At 46.1% G+C, this 14,236-nt stretch overlaps 1 protein-coding gene across 1 annotated transcript; it reads right to left on the bottom strand.

The window, feature by feature from the left end:
- Window positions 1–6,496: 6,496 nt before the first annotated feature.
- LOC132998071 (zinc finger protein 11-like) lies at window positions 6,497–13,740 on the bottom strand. The gene is made up of 8 exons (XM_061067598.1): window positions 13,728–13,740; window positions 12,076–12,375; window positions 10,574–10,776; window positions 10,384–10,485; window positions 10,197–10,292; window positions 9,997–10,107; window positions 9,723–9,846; window positions 6,497–9,493 (listed from the first exon to the last, which is right to left on the bottom strand). Exons 1-8 carry the CDS (start codon window positions 13,738–13,740, stop codon window positions 6,864–6,866), a joined length of 3,579 nt encoding a protein of 1,192 aa, XP_060923581.1. The 3' UTR covers window positions 6,497–6,863.
- Between the last annotated feature and the right edge of the window lie 496 nt (window positions 13,741–14,236).

The following is a 14,236-nucleotide window of genomic DNA, read 5'->3' as shown; positions in this document are numbered from 1 at the left end:
TCCTCCTCTCTCGCTGGTTTCCAGTCAATAACAAGCAGGTTTGTCTGCAAATGACATCTGATGCTTCTGTGAACTGAGTGACTGATGTGAAAAAAGACAGGAGTGGAAAAACACAAAACACATGGGGATCGACGGTGAATAGGACATTACTTCATTTTTTTCCTCGTTTTTTTTAAAAAGAAAAGTTGCATATTTCATATTTCAGCCACCACCACCACTCTGGAGACAGAGCTGCAGAGCTGGATTCTTTCTGGTGCACGAACAAACACTAGATGGCACCCACATGGGAACACCCCCCCCCCCCCCTTCAATATAAAGACAATGATGGTGAAAGCAGCAATTACAGAGTGAAGCTTCACACAAGGCGACGGCTTAAAGGGAGATTTTGAACCAGAATATGAACTCAAAATGTCCATCTGTGCAAGTCACACTCCCAAAAAGTATCACTTATTCTTTCCAGGAGCTGTTAAAAACACATGCATATGCATTTTTTCACTAACTCTCATAGTATTCCTACTTCTTAAGGGACACTTGTCATATTAAAGTGTTATTTGAGTGATAATAAACATGCAGAAGACAATTCCTGCATCATATTTGGGAGCAAGCAGAGTTATAGCTGTAATACCACATTTAGAACAACAGAAGAAAAACCAGAGAAATGCAACATGGCACAAACTGGGACCAAGCTACCACCCAGTATAAAGAAAGTGATGTTACAGGAAAAAAAACTGCAGTGGCAGAGTGAAGCTTCACACGAGGCGGCGGCTTAGAGAGAGTTTTCAGCCGGCATGTGGGATATCTACACTGATCCAATCTCTAAACATGAGATCAGAGCTGTGACCCAATCATAAAACGGGACACCAGCGCGCTTCCCAGCATGCTCGGCCAGTGAGTGTATAAGTGCATCACCAGCGAGGTCGGATCCAAAGGGGAACGTGGCTAAAGTCACGCAACAGTTGTAGGGTTGTCGAGGGGTAAAGTGGGTCAAAACAGAAGCACGATCAAATATGTCCCCTTGTGCCACGGACGGCACTGAGTCACGCTCATGGTACAGAGGCCACACGCATGTTTCACTGGAGCGTGTGGTTCCCAGCAGCAGCATCAGGAGTCGCAGGATAAACCCAGAACATCACAAGCTGATCAAAACTGATTTATCACTGATTCATTTTAACGAGCCAAGAGCCAAATAGAGCCGGGATCCACTGGTCTGAGTGACACTGATTCATCTTGTGGTTTTTAACGCAAGAGCGAGAACAATAAGTCGATTCAGAGATTGAGTTCGATCGACAGAAAGTTTAGTATGTAATCTGTGATCTGGCAGCGTGGCTGGTTGTCGAGGTAACGGCGGGAAACACTTGTGAGCTTGTTGAGCAGCTGCTTCGTCAAAGAACGCGACAGAAAAGGGAACAAACTGATGAAAGGGAACAAACTAATGAGATTTACACAAGCAGGTTTCAAATCTCTGCTCTTTACTTTGGTTTGAATAAGGTTTGTTTTCATGGCTTTCCAGGGGCGGATCCAAGGGTGTGCACAAGGGGCCCCCAGCTGAAATCTGATTGGCCCTTGTTCTGTCAGTTGTCTTTGTTTTGAATTATCATTATTAAACTAGTCCTTTACTAACAATCTGCTCGAAATGGCAAAACTTGACAGTAAGAAAAGTCGGAAGCAATCGCACAACGAGAAAGAAAACGGAGATAAAGGGGATTTTCCGGTATGTGTGTGCAGGTTCTGATCACTTAACAATATCGTTGCCTCAAGGTTCGGTTTCTTTCTCAGATCAGCCAAAATCAAAATGTTAAGTACATATGCCGACACCTCTTTCTTTCAGCGTGAGCAGATGATTTACTCGCACAGCGGGACGCGGAATTGAACATTTCTAAAGTCTCTTTAGAAAAGAATCCCGGATCGGCCGTGCTCTGTGGCTTTTCCGTCACCTCCTGACTCCACGTTCGCTGCCACAAACGTGGCTCCGTGACCTCAATCTGTGACCTGACTTATTCAGAGGGCTGCTGCTGCCGCTGCCGCCGCGAGACGTGACGTGCACCCGACAGCGTCTCTTTGTGAATCCCTCTGATTGGATTGCGTCACCGTCCGGAGCCGCTGCTACAACGTGGAATATGACGGCGATGATGCTCCTCTGATTAGAGGAACAAAGCTGCTTTCAGACCGGGGAGGATGACCCTGTTATCGTATCGGAGATCAGGGACGCTGGCTGGTCACTGATGCCCGTAAGCCTCTCTGTCTTAGAGGGAGAAATTAGTGTCTCATCTCTCGACCGCCGCTCGGCACAAAAGAGCTTCTTCACGGCAGATTTTCCCCTTGTCACTGGAGCTGTGGCCTGACTGTACTGGTATTGATGATGGGCTTGTGCAGTACATCTGCTGATGCAGGAGAAGAAAAGGGTGGAGGTGGTGGTGGTGTGTGTGGGGGGGGGGGGGGGGGCTGCTGACCTTCCCTTGTTCACCGTCTCTAATGCCCAATGCTCTGAACTGTCTTGGTGCCAGGTTTCTCTCCCTCCCTCCCTCCCTCGCCCCGTGTCTCTTTTCTCTTCGGTTGCAAGACTTCTTGAGCCCCCCCCCCCCTCACACTACCACCATCACCATCTCCCCTCCCTCAACTCAACACCCACCCCCCCCCTCCTCTCACAGCCTTGTCTCAGGGAGACGTCCGCCACAGTGAACTCATTGACCAGGGAAAGGCTTGTTTTCACTCCCTTCTGGTGCAGGAAGGAGAAAGTGTTCGCTGCAAAAAATTTCCATGTCTGCAAGTCATGTGGAGGAAGAGACTCTGGACAATTCACTGGTATTCTTAACCAGGAACGGTTACAAACTGAAAATGCTCGTATTTTCAGTGAATCCCCACTTTTTAAAGACTCTTTTCTGGAATTAAAGTGATGACGAATGAGTGAACTGCAGAGTTAGACGTGCAAGAGAAAGCTCCTGAAACAAGCAGAGTGTAAAGTTGTATCCCCGTGCATTAAGAACCATGTGTTAACGAAGAGCAAAGTGAAGCAACGTCTCTCAGGAAGACGGACATTTCTTGCAGCGTTAACAGCATCCCCTCTGGTGTCTCCTGCCAAACAAATGTCCGAGTCAGACGGATCCACAGATACAGACGGCAGCGCAGAATGCAAATGAACACAAGTGAGAGGACGGAGGGAGAGTTGGAGTGGACGAAAAACAAGATAAAGCTTGAGAACAGGAAAAACTGCGTGAACACAGGGAGGATGGTGGGGCTGTGTGTGTGTGTGTGGGTGTGTGTGTGCGTGGATATGTCTGGGCACAAACACAGGTCCACTTGAGGAAACACACACTTGCAAGTGCACACATGAAAAACACACACACTTGATTAGCAGAGCAATCCTTCTCTACTCTCCTGATTAGTCGGGAGGGTTTTTCCAGCTCAGTGGTTTCTCCGTGTTAGATTCCCTCCTTCCTCCATTGACTAAAACAAAAACAACGAAAGTGGAGTATCTATAGCAAGTGATTGTAGCGATGTATACATATATATTTAAATGCATTACTTTTCCGTTTAAGAAGGTGATAAACTGATATTGGTATCGAGGTCCTGTGCTGTGCCACATTCTCTTCACATGGAAGAAATAAAGGTGAGTCATGGAGCCTGTTTTGACACGCTAGGTTTCCGTAGTAACGCGCAGGGGTCACAGGCTTTTGGCAAAAAGGTCAGGAAATTCCAGAAAAGCCTGGTGATGATCAGAACCGACTATTTTCCAAATCATATCTCAGTTTGACTGTTTGATCAGCGCTAATAATCCCTTATTAGCCCCAAAATGTTGGAAATCTCCAAATAAAAAAAACTAAGTGCACAGATGTTCAAAGAGCAAAGCACACAAAAAAATAAAAGAATGAGAAAGATGAAAGGAGAAAGAAGTGCAGGGCTGCCACTGGTGAGGCGCCATCTTTAATGTCAATAAACTGTTTTCACATCGGCTTCCAGGAAATTCTGCTCAAAGGTTAAAACACAGAGGAATGGAATCGATAGAGACGTTTTTCTCAAAGGAGCTGCTTGTTGTTTTGTTCCCTGTCGGCTCAGCTGAGGCGACTGTCTGTGAAACCGAATCCACAACGCCTGGGTTCTTTATGCTTTTCGTTCAGGAGCCGGAGCCGATTCAGACTAAATGCTGGGTCTCAATTGTCAACACATCAGTTAAAGCGGCTCTAATCAATATTGGCTTAACTAAATAATCTGTCATCTGAAAGCTGCTGCTTGTATTAAACCTATTAACTCCACAAACGTGTGTGTATGTGGAACGTATATCTCATTGTGTCGACTTCCCCTTTGGCTTGTGTGATCAGTGCTGTGTGCTTCCTCTACGTCCTCTGATAAATTACAAAATACCCACCTGATCATTTTGATAATTTGATCATATCAGACGGAGCAGCGACGGGTTCTGATCATTCCCAGAATCACCTCTTGCTGAACTTTCACTTTGAAAAGTTGTGGACGTGTGTCTGAAGACTGTGTCACTTAACAGAGTGATTCAATATAATGATAATTATTATATTACAGCTACCACCTTATTGTGAACATGAGCAGTGATTTGTTTGTTTATTTATTTGATGATATCTGGGACTTTAAAGCCCTCAGGTTCAGGTTGGGAGCCGCAGCATCAGTGGGGTAAAACTAACCTGTCTCACGACGGTCTAAACCCAGCTCACGTTCCCTATTAGTGGGTGAACAATCCAACGCTTGGTGAATTCTGCTTCACAATGATAGGAAGAGCCGACATCGAAGGATCAAAAAGCGACGTCGCTATGAACGCTTGGGCGCCACAAGCCAGTTATCCCTGTGGTAACTTTTCTGACACCTCCTGCTTGAAACCCAAAAAGCCAGAAGGATATAAGAAGGAATTTCCTAAACTGCAGAAACATGATTTAGTGAAAAAGAAGAGGAGCTGAGCTAGAAAATACAAATGTGCGGACAAACAAAAATAAAGCATAGTTCAGTGAGAGAACTTCCAGGAGGCTAGCATTTCACATGATTGTTTAAATGGACTTTTGACTGTTTAAGTTATAATTGGATCACTTGAAACAGTGGTCTTCAATTGAGACAATGATTTGTTATTATAATTATCACACTGTGGCACTGATCATATAAATCCTGGGAAACCACAGCAACATGTGGCACAGACTATGAGACAAATGCTCCTGGTTGTGCTTTGAATCGCCATTTAAGCCGATTCTCAGGTGTTCTCCATTATTTCATCCACCCCGGTGATCTCGAGACGTGTGAAATCCTGCATATATTCCATCTGGAGTCAAATCCAAGGGATGTGCCGGGGACAGGGAATCCAACACACAACAAATACTTGAACAAGAGCATGTATACAGTAATTACAGCCATAAGCTGGTTTCGGCAACTACGACTAATAGTTACGCCGAGGTGCAGATGTGAGAGAGATGTCTGAGAGGATGCACAGGTTGTGACTCTGGTTCTGCAGTGAGAGCTGGACGAGGGCCCGGGTGGGATGCCTCAGGGGCTGCAGGGAAGTGTGCCCCACGACAACCGGTGCACTTGTGGGGATTGTAGGGGGGCAGAGAGAGGGTCACCGCTGCCTGGCTCCCTTCAGCCCAGCGGTCGGCCGGGGAGTGGGTGCGGCGCTGCTCCCTGCCAACCACCTGGCAGCGGGGAGGCTATGTCTAGGAAAGAGACCTCTGCCAGGCCTCAATTACGGGGGGAATCATCCAGGACACACTGAAGCAATTACAGCCCCATATAAATCAATATGCTTCGGGTTAAAAAGTGATCTGCTCCCAACACTCTGGAGAGGCTCTGACTCAGCCGGCCTTTTGATTTCTCTGAGGTGGGAGCAGTGGAAACAGGCAGGGATGCTGCTGGGAGCTGCCGTGGGTTCAACTGTCACTCAGGCCCGGGGGGGGGGGACGGGTCAGGTGACACGAGGCGAGAGGAGAAAAGTTGGTCTGCAGCGGCGGAGCGTGTGGAAACTGTTGTTTTTATAAAAGAAAGCTGCTCTCACATGAGGAATAACCTCAGGTTGTGTGTTTGGAAGCTCAGTCAGAATCCTCCTGCACAAGCTGAGGCAGCAGGGGGCGCCACCGGCACATTCACAGCTGAGGAGCCCCTGATCATCATTAGTATTACTATACTGCCACCTTCTGGTCAAACATCACAACTGAATACACAACACACAGTTTCTCTTCTGCACAACTTGAAGTAAAGGTTCAGTTTGTTCACTAAAAAAGGTTCAAATAATTCATTTCTGAGCTGGTTATTAAATGAATCAGTGGTTCAACAGTACATTAGTTGTATTTATTTACATACAATATATATATATAAAATGTACCAAAGAACTGGTGTTTAAACCTCAGAATTGTTTTGTTTTTTAATGACAAAATTAAACATATTCTAGTTTTATACTGAAAAATAGAAAGATGTCACCTTGGGGACAAAGATGAATAAGATAAAAACAAAGTTCTTCTTGCAATTTCATCATTAATTTATTTTATATTCCTGAAGCCCAGAGGGAAGTTGAATGCCCACAAATATAATATTTAAAATGATACAAACAGAAAGGAAGAAAATCCTGACACAAAAACTACTTCAGTTACTTTTGTCGTTACAGAGATTTATATTTATAAAATGAAGGGAGTGAGAATTACACATTCAAGTTTGATTTATTTCAAAATCAAAGTAAGCAGAAATTATATATTTAAAGTTCATCAATGTTTCACAGTATATGTGAATCATCAGTTTTTGTAACAAGGAAAAAAAACAACTTATAATTTGGTCAAGATCAAATAACAAAGGAGGAATAAAGACCCAAGAAATAAGTGTTTTTTTGGTTTGTTCTCTGAACATTGTATAAAAAACTCATCAAATTTCTACTGAAACTCAATCCTCACTTCCTCTGTGAACGCAGATTCCATTTTCACGGTGTGAGTGAGCGAATGTTCCCAGAGGGATTTTTTCTGGAGGAACGCGATCCCACACTCCTCGCACATGTAGCTCTTCGGCTTCCCGGTGTGAGTCCGCCTGTGTTTCTTCATGTGATACGACAACCTGAAGCCTTTGTTACACAGGTCGCACTTGAACGGCTTCTCCCCGGTGTGGATGCGCATGTGTGACTTCAGATACCCCGACTGGATGAAGGCTTTGCCGCACACCTCGCACTTGTACGGCCGCTCCCCGGTGTGATAGCGGTTGTGCAGCCGCAGCTCGTTGGCGGTCAGGAAGGTCTTCCCGCACACGGTGCACTGGTGAGGCCTCTCGCCCGTGTGGATGAGCTCGTGCCTCTTCAGCGACGTCTCCTTCATGAACTGCTTCCCGCAGCTGTTGCAGGGATAGCGCACGCCCATGTGGACCTGCTCCACGTGGTTGGTCAGCTGCAGCTTGGTGCGGTACGCCATGTCGCACTGCGCGCAGGCCCAGGGCCTCTCCTCCGAGTGCGTCCCCATGTGGACCGTGAGCTCTGAGGCCGAGCGGTAACACTTCCCACACTGCCAACACAGGAAGGGCTTCTCCCCGGTGTGTTTCCTCTGGTGAACCGTGAGACAGTTGGAGGACCTGAACTTCTCCGGACACAGGGTACAGATGTAAGGGAACTCTCCTTTGTGGATCCTCTGGTGGATGGCGAGGTAGGGCAGCTGGATGAAGGTCTTGTCACATTGTGCGCAGGGGTACGGGCCCGTGAAGTTGTGCTGCTTCTCGTAATGCTCCCTCAGGCGCCTCAGCAGAGTGAAAGTCTTGTCGCACATCGTGCACTGCATCGGCCGGTGCATCAGCTTGTGCCGCTCGAACGCCGGCTCGTTGGCGAGTATCTTGCCGCACTCGTTGCAGTAGAGCGGGTCGTGAATCCTCTGGTGCACCTTCAGCATGGTCATGCTGTTGAAGTCTTTCCCGCACTCGTTGCACTTCATGACGTCCCTCACGTCCACCTTGCACACGTTCTCCTGGTGCTCCTTCAGGGCGGACAGGAACTCAAAGTGCTTGCCGCAGTTGGAACACCACACGGGGATCTTCAGCGGGGGTCCCTGGGGGGGGTCGGTGCCGACGGCGTCGCTCTGGCTTGACCCCGCCCTCGGCTCCTTCTTCCACAGGAACCTGTTGATCTTCTTGTGGCAGATGGCGTAGATCTGGTGTCTCTTCAGCCCGTGCATGTGTTTGAAACGCTTCTTGCAGTGAACGCAATGATACGGCCGGTCGTCAGTGTGACACTGAATGTGCCTGTTCAGGGTTTTTATGCTGTCGAACGCCCTGGAACACACAGGACACACCTTCAGGGCCTTTTTGGTGACTTTTTCCTTCGGTGCTGAAGGAGACTCCTCAGAAACATCTCCTGATAAACCTAGAAGACTTTGTTTTCTATCGAGGCCGCAATTATCATCACACGCCTGAGTGTCTGCTTCTGCCAAAATCTGCTCCACCGACTTGCTCTGCTCCTCCCTGATCCCGTCGTGGCCGTGGATGATCTGATGCTTCTTCAGCGTGTCCTTGTACTTGAAGCCCTTCTCGCAAGTGATGCAGATGAAAGGACGCTCCTCCGAGTGCGAGCGCAGATGCTTTGCGATGTCTGCCGTGCACGGTAAGACCCGGCTGCAGATGGGACAGATCTTACTCTCCGTGGACCCGTCCGGAGGCGGCGTCGGCGGGTTCGGCTGCTGCGCCTCTTTCCTCTTTGTCTTTTTCAGCTCCCTGCTCTTACAGATCTCCTTCTGGTGTCTCTTCAACACGTAAGGATTCTTGAATTTCTTCTCGCAGTAGCAACATTTATACGGGCGGTCCTCCGAGTGGGAATTCATGTGTCGCTCCATGTCGACGTGGCGGGCGAAGTACTTCCCACACAGCGAGCAGTTTTTGTTTTCCGACATCTCAGAGGTGCACGGTTCCTCCGGGTCGTCTTCTGGGAGATTCACGCCCATGTCGTCCTTCTCGTGGACGCGCATGTTGTGTCGGTTCATGTCGTAGTGGTCCCTGAATCGCTTGTCACAGTTGGCGCACTTGTACCTGAGATCCCGGTTAGTGGAGTGAATTTCCTGGTGCCGTCTCATGGCCGCGGCTCGGAGGAAAATCTTATTGCACACGGGACACGTCTTATCGCTGGAGTATTTTTTTCTTTGCCTCTTTGCCGCCGCGGAGTCTTTGTCTTTTAAAGCTTTTCTCTTTAACTGCAGCCGTTTGCTTTGTTTCAGAGGTTGAAAAGCTGCTGGTTTTAAAGTGTCACCGATGTCGTCTTCGTCCTCCATCGCGTCTCCAGACATCATGTCCTCCTCATTCAAGTCATTTTCCTCCAGATCGTCAGTCTCCACCAAACCCGACGGCTGTTCAATGTGTATGTAGTCCAACAGAGTCACAGTCTCACCCTCCACCTGGACGGTCACACAGCCCTGCATCTGCTCGGACGAAGGCTGCAGCTGGATTTGGTCGGCGTCGATGATCACCTTCTCCAGCTGAGGCAGGGACAGCGAGGAGAGGATGCAGTTCCCAAAGGAAGATGGAATGGTCTGAGTTTCTTCTGTGGGGGAAAAAGAGGAATCACATTAGCTTTGTGGCTGCAGCTCGGAACAGAAAATAAATTCACATCTTTTATTTTTGCATGCTCATTAGTAAACAGGTCTTTAGTCACTTTTAAACACAATAGAAAGTTATTTTGCAATTTGAGCATCTCCCCAGTTCCAATTCCCAGAAGACTGATAGTGAATTTGTTTTTAATGTTACGGACATGATACCAAGACGAGACTTACCAGAGAAGTCGAAATGTCCAAGAGTCGTGTGGTAAAGGAGAACAGTCTTCAGGTGCTGCAGGTCAGGAACTGAGTGGACACACTCCTCCAGGGCCGACGGGACGGCACAGAGCATGGACGCAGTCTGCAGAGGACACAGAGAAGGTCAAACGTGTAGAGGACATGCTGTGCTTCGTCTATCTAAGGGTTCAGTCAGGGTTATAACTCTGCCTGCCTACAATCAGTTTACCCTTTATACCTCTAATGTGTGTTTTTGCTGGTTACTGTACAGTACCTGCTGGATGTCTGGTACCGGAAGAAGCTTCTCCAGTCTTGACAGGAAATCCAGCATCAGCACCTGCAGGGCGCTGTCATACTCAGGCCCAAAGTCCGTGGGGAAAACATCCTGGAGAGACAATAATGTTTAAAGTCACAGAACATACATATAATATGCAGGTATGGGATTATGTTGTACAAATACAGGATTTAACAAACCTGGAAAAACTTCTCTCTCTCTTCAGGGTCTTTCAAAAACAGTTCAACTTGATCCACAAAGTTTGATTCTGGAAACTCCACCGCTGCAAAACATGGCTGCAACAACAACAAAGACACACCATTTTAAACATTGGATTTATAACACAACCACTCTGCAGATCTGTATGTTGCATGTTCACAACCTAACCTGCGCCGCCCACGTGGACACGAGGGTCTTGATCCGTTCCAGGTGCAGCTCGATGGTTTCTCTGTCGATGATCTCCTCAGTTTGACACAATTCAAGAACCACCTGCAACATAGGATTTCACCTCCATGTAAAAAAGAACTGAGAATAGGCTTGAATTAACGACGATGTGTTTTCACAGAAACGGTCTTACCCGCGCTCTGAGTCCCAGGAGGAGCTGAGCCTTCTGATCCGCGTTCAACAGATCGGGGACGATTTCCGTGACGGTGCTGACGAACTCCTCCACCATCCCGTAGTCGTGCACGCTTCCCCTCTGGACGACCTGCCACATGGCGGCAGACACCAGGCGCAGCGACGGGATGAAGAGCCGCAGAGACGGCAGCAGGAGAGGCTGGTCTGGAAAACATGTCACAGCACGATCATGAGCACAACCTTCAATATGTGCCAATTAGATAACAAGTTGATAATTGGCATCTGTTTTCAAAGTCTAATAATGAATAGTTTTAGTTGTTTAAAGCATAGCAGCAAAATATGAAATATTTCAAGCAGCTCAACGATGAGGATTTGATGCTTTTCACGTATTAAGATTGGACTGTGACAGGTGATTTAAAAATACTTCAAACCAACAACTGCTTTTAAACGTATGCTCCGAGAATTACATGACCCCGTGGTACCTTAAAGGTTCAGTGTGTAGAATTTAGTGACATCTAGTGGTGACGTTGCATGTGTAGCTGAATACCCCTGACCCCCCACCCCCTTCCAAACATGACAGAGAACCTGTGGCAGCTTCAGTTGTCATAACATCTCAAAAGGTGTTTGTCCAGTTTGGGCTACTGTAAAAAACGACCCGCTCCTCATGTAAATATTAAGTATGTCAATTTAAAGGGCTTATTCTAGGGTAAAGAAAACATCTATGTGTACAATTTAGATGATTACACACAAGTGAAAACATCACTAGGATTATTTTATTATTGCCAATAGATCCTTTCACCTCAATCTTACACACTGGACCTTTAATTGAACCCACATGTATTCTGGACCATGCGCCAGCTAATGTGAAACAACAGCGACATGAAAACAGGGATTTAATTGATGTATTTGGGAACATTTGCAAAAAAAAGCTTTTTTGTTTTGGGCAGAACCAACTTCACCACAGCCTGATGCCTTCAGGGACTCGCGGCTGTGTTGTTATTACGAGCACTTTAACAAAGTGGGGGACACACATCTGCAGCTGCACTCACAAGTTGTCAGTTAAAAATAAAGACGATGCACTTCTTTAAAGAATGATTTGTGTCTTTTATGATTTTTATTTAAGATGATGCGTTGCTGTGTGTTTATTTAAACGCCGGACCGACTTCCAGGCAGGAGCCGGTTGGTGATTTGTTTTTAGCCTGTAGCTCCTTGAAGTCCTCAGACGCATCACCTGTTAGCCGCTAACATGCTAATCCCGATGCTAACATCCTCTCCCGGGATTCGATCACAACAACCTGCAGCTCAACCGAACACATCTGGGATCTGATAATATTAACCAAACCCCCACTGTTGTGCTAACTAGCTTAGCTTTTAGCACCGCAGCACAAAGACACCGCCATGTCAGAGCGGGGTACGCCATGTTCCAAATCGTGCGCACACAACCCCACGGAAAAGCCCGTAACTCGCCGCAGGGATTATTAATCTGGATTATCTCCGGCTCACCGTGTTCGCAGCAGCGGGGACTTTCCATCGCGACCCCGGGAAGAGGGGAAGGGACTCGGGGAGGAACTCGGGGGTGTTGAGAGTCGATGTCCGCTCGACCCTGCGGTGCTTGTTGGCGGGGACGAGGAGGAGGAGGAGGAAGGGCGGCTCGGTGATCTACTGCTCGCACTGCGCATGCGTAGCGGCCGTGGAGGTTCAACCGTGCGATGTGGAGGACGCTGCTGCCGCGGGTCGCGGGTTCGAATCTCCGCACACGACCCGAGGACTCAAGGGCTTTCCTCCATTTTCCTCCGGAAAAGACTTCCGTTGAGGAAGTTTAACAACTTCATGACTTCCTGTTACGGGAAGATGCTTCTTCTTCTTCTGAGATGTGTCAGACTCACATCAAGTGGTCTTGGTGTTTACTGCCCCACAGAGGCCGTTTGTGGTACTGACTCAAAACATTAAATTCAAGTCAATATTTTAGATAAGATAAGATAAGAAGAGATAATATAAGATAAGATAAAACAAGATAACAATAGATAATAAAAGATAAGGTAAAACAAGATAAGAATAGATAATATAAGATAAGATAAAACAAGATAACAATAGATATAAGATAATAATAAATAAGATAATTTTTCCATAATTTGTTTTGCCCAGAACAAAAGTAAATTTTTACATTTTAAGTTTATTATTCTGTAATTTCTACTTAAATATACCTTTAACAGTTTATAAATAAACATTATTGTTGCAGATTTAAAAACTCTGCTAACGCTGATTGACTTGTTGATGAATTGATTGTTTTAACTATGTTGTCTTCACCTTAAATGAGGTGAATTGAAAAACTTACCAGCTGAGGATCCACAACTTCATCAGGCTTCATCCTCCTGGGCGCCATGAACCTGTATCTGTATAAAGTCTAACAGCAATAATTGAAACATTATGAACATCTAACACACACACGATAAGAAATCCTGCACGAATCCTTTTTAACTGTGGTCGTTTATTAGCTGTCCACAAAAGCATGTCATGGAACGACAGAAACCGTAGCACGAGTGTAACATTCCTGTTTGTTGTTATACTCCACCACATCCCTGCTCCTCACACCATGTATAATTTATATTCCATATACATACTTTGTACAATATACATGTTCTCATCAAAAGGGAAAAAAAAGAATAAAAGAAAATTTGCAAAAGTCCCCCCCCCCCACACCTCCTTGTGGACCAGAAACCTAGTGAACGTCCCATGCATGTTTCCACTGCTTCTATTGGAGAAATGTTGTTTATCACCAGGAGCAAATACGCAGGCAAAGAAAACTCTCCGACGACCGGAGGAGAGAGAGTCTCATTTGGACAAAGCTGGTGAACAGAGCACATTCTGGACAACACCGAACATGAAGAGCCATGCGAACCGACGGGTACAGCTGTGACCCCGGGGCTGGATCAGAAGCTCCAGAGCAGGGGCAAGCTAAAGTTAGTCTTCTGCTAAGGACGCAAACATTGAGACTCATAGAAACATCTTTTGTTAAAACGTTATAGCCGGATCCAGCTGTCGTCACAACACGACTCGAACTGAAGCTCACGTCTGAAAAACGAATGCTTTCGATTGTGAGGCTACAAAGTGAGACTGGCACACAGAGTGCTTGACATCATTATGAACCTTGTTACCCTGGTTTTGCATCTTTAGGTCACATTGCACATTTAAATCATCCGTTTTAAATGACAGGGGCATGTGTGGGATGAGTCAACAAAAAGCCAAGTATGGTGCGAGAGTGATTTAAGTCCAGTTAATAACTTATCTGCTTCGTTAACGCTCTCTCGGGGAAAAAGTTCTATTCTCTTAAATTGGCTGAAATACATTTAAAAGCAAATAGACAATTTAATTTCACACAATATAAACAAAACATAGTATATTCAGTTGTTCTCAGTCACTCATTTGTCTGTTGTGTGTCTTTTGATTCACATTTATACTGTAGCTCCATATCCATGTGACATATTCGTCAAAATAATACAATCCGATGGAAATATTGCTTAATTTCAAAACTTTAAAGCCTCTTTTTATATCATCTGTTTTCTCTTTTGTAAAACAAAATAGCTGTGGAATGTAAAATAAAATATATAGTGCTATGCATGTAGGTAAGAAAATAAAGTTGTAGGATAATATATATATATATATA

This window comes from Limanda limanda, chromosome 1 (genome assembly GCF_963576545.1).
Source record: "Limanda limanda chromosome 1, fLimLim1.1, whole genome shotgun sequence".
Taxonomy (NCBI): Eukaryota; Metazoa; Chordata; class Actinopteri; order Pleuronectiformes; family Pleuronectidae; genus Limanda; species Limanda limanda.
The sequence above is the reverse complement of the archived record's forward strand: the minus strand, read 5'-3'. Positions and strand labels throughout refer to the sequence as shown.

Coding starts and splice junctions, on each gene's coding strand:
- LOC132998071 (XM_061067598.1), bottom strand. Junction 10,486..10,573: donor TCCTGGGACTCAGAGCGCGG/GTAAGACCGTTT, acceptor CCTATGTTGCAG/GTGGTTCTTGAATTGTGTCA. Junction 10,293..10,383: donor TGTCCACGTGGGCGGCGCAG/GTTAGGTTGTGA, acceptor TTGTTGTTGCAG/CCATGTTTTGCAGCGGTGGA.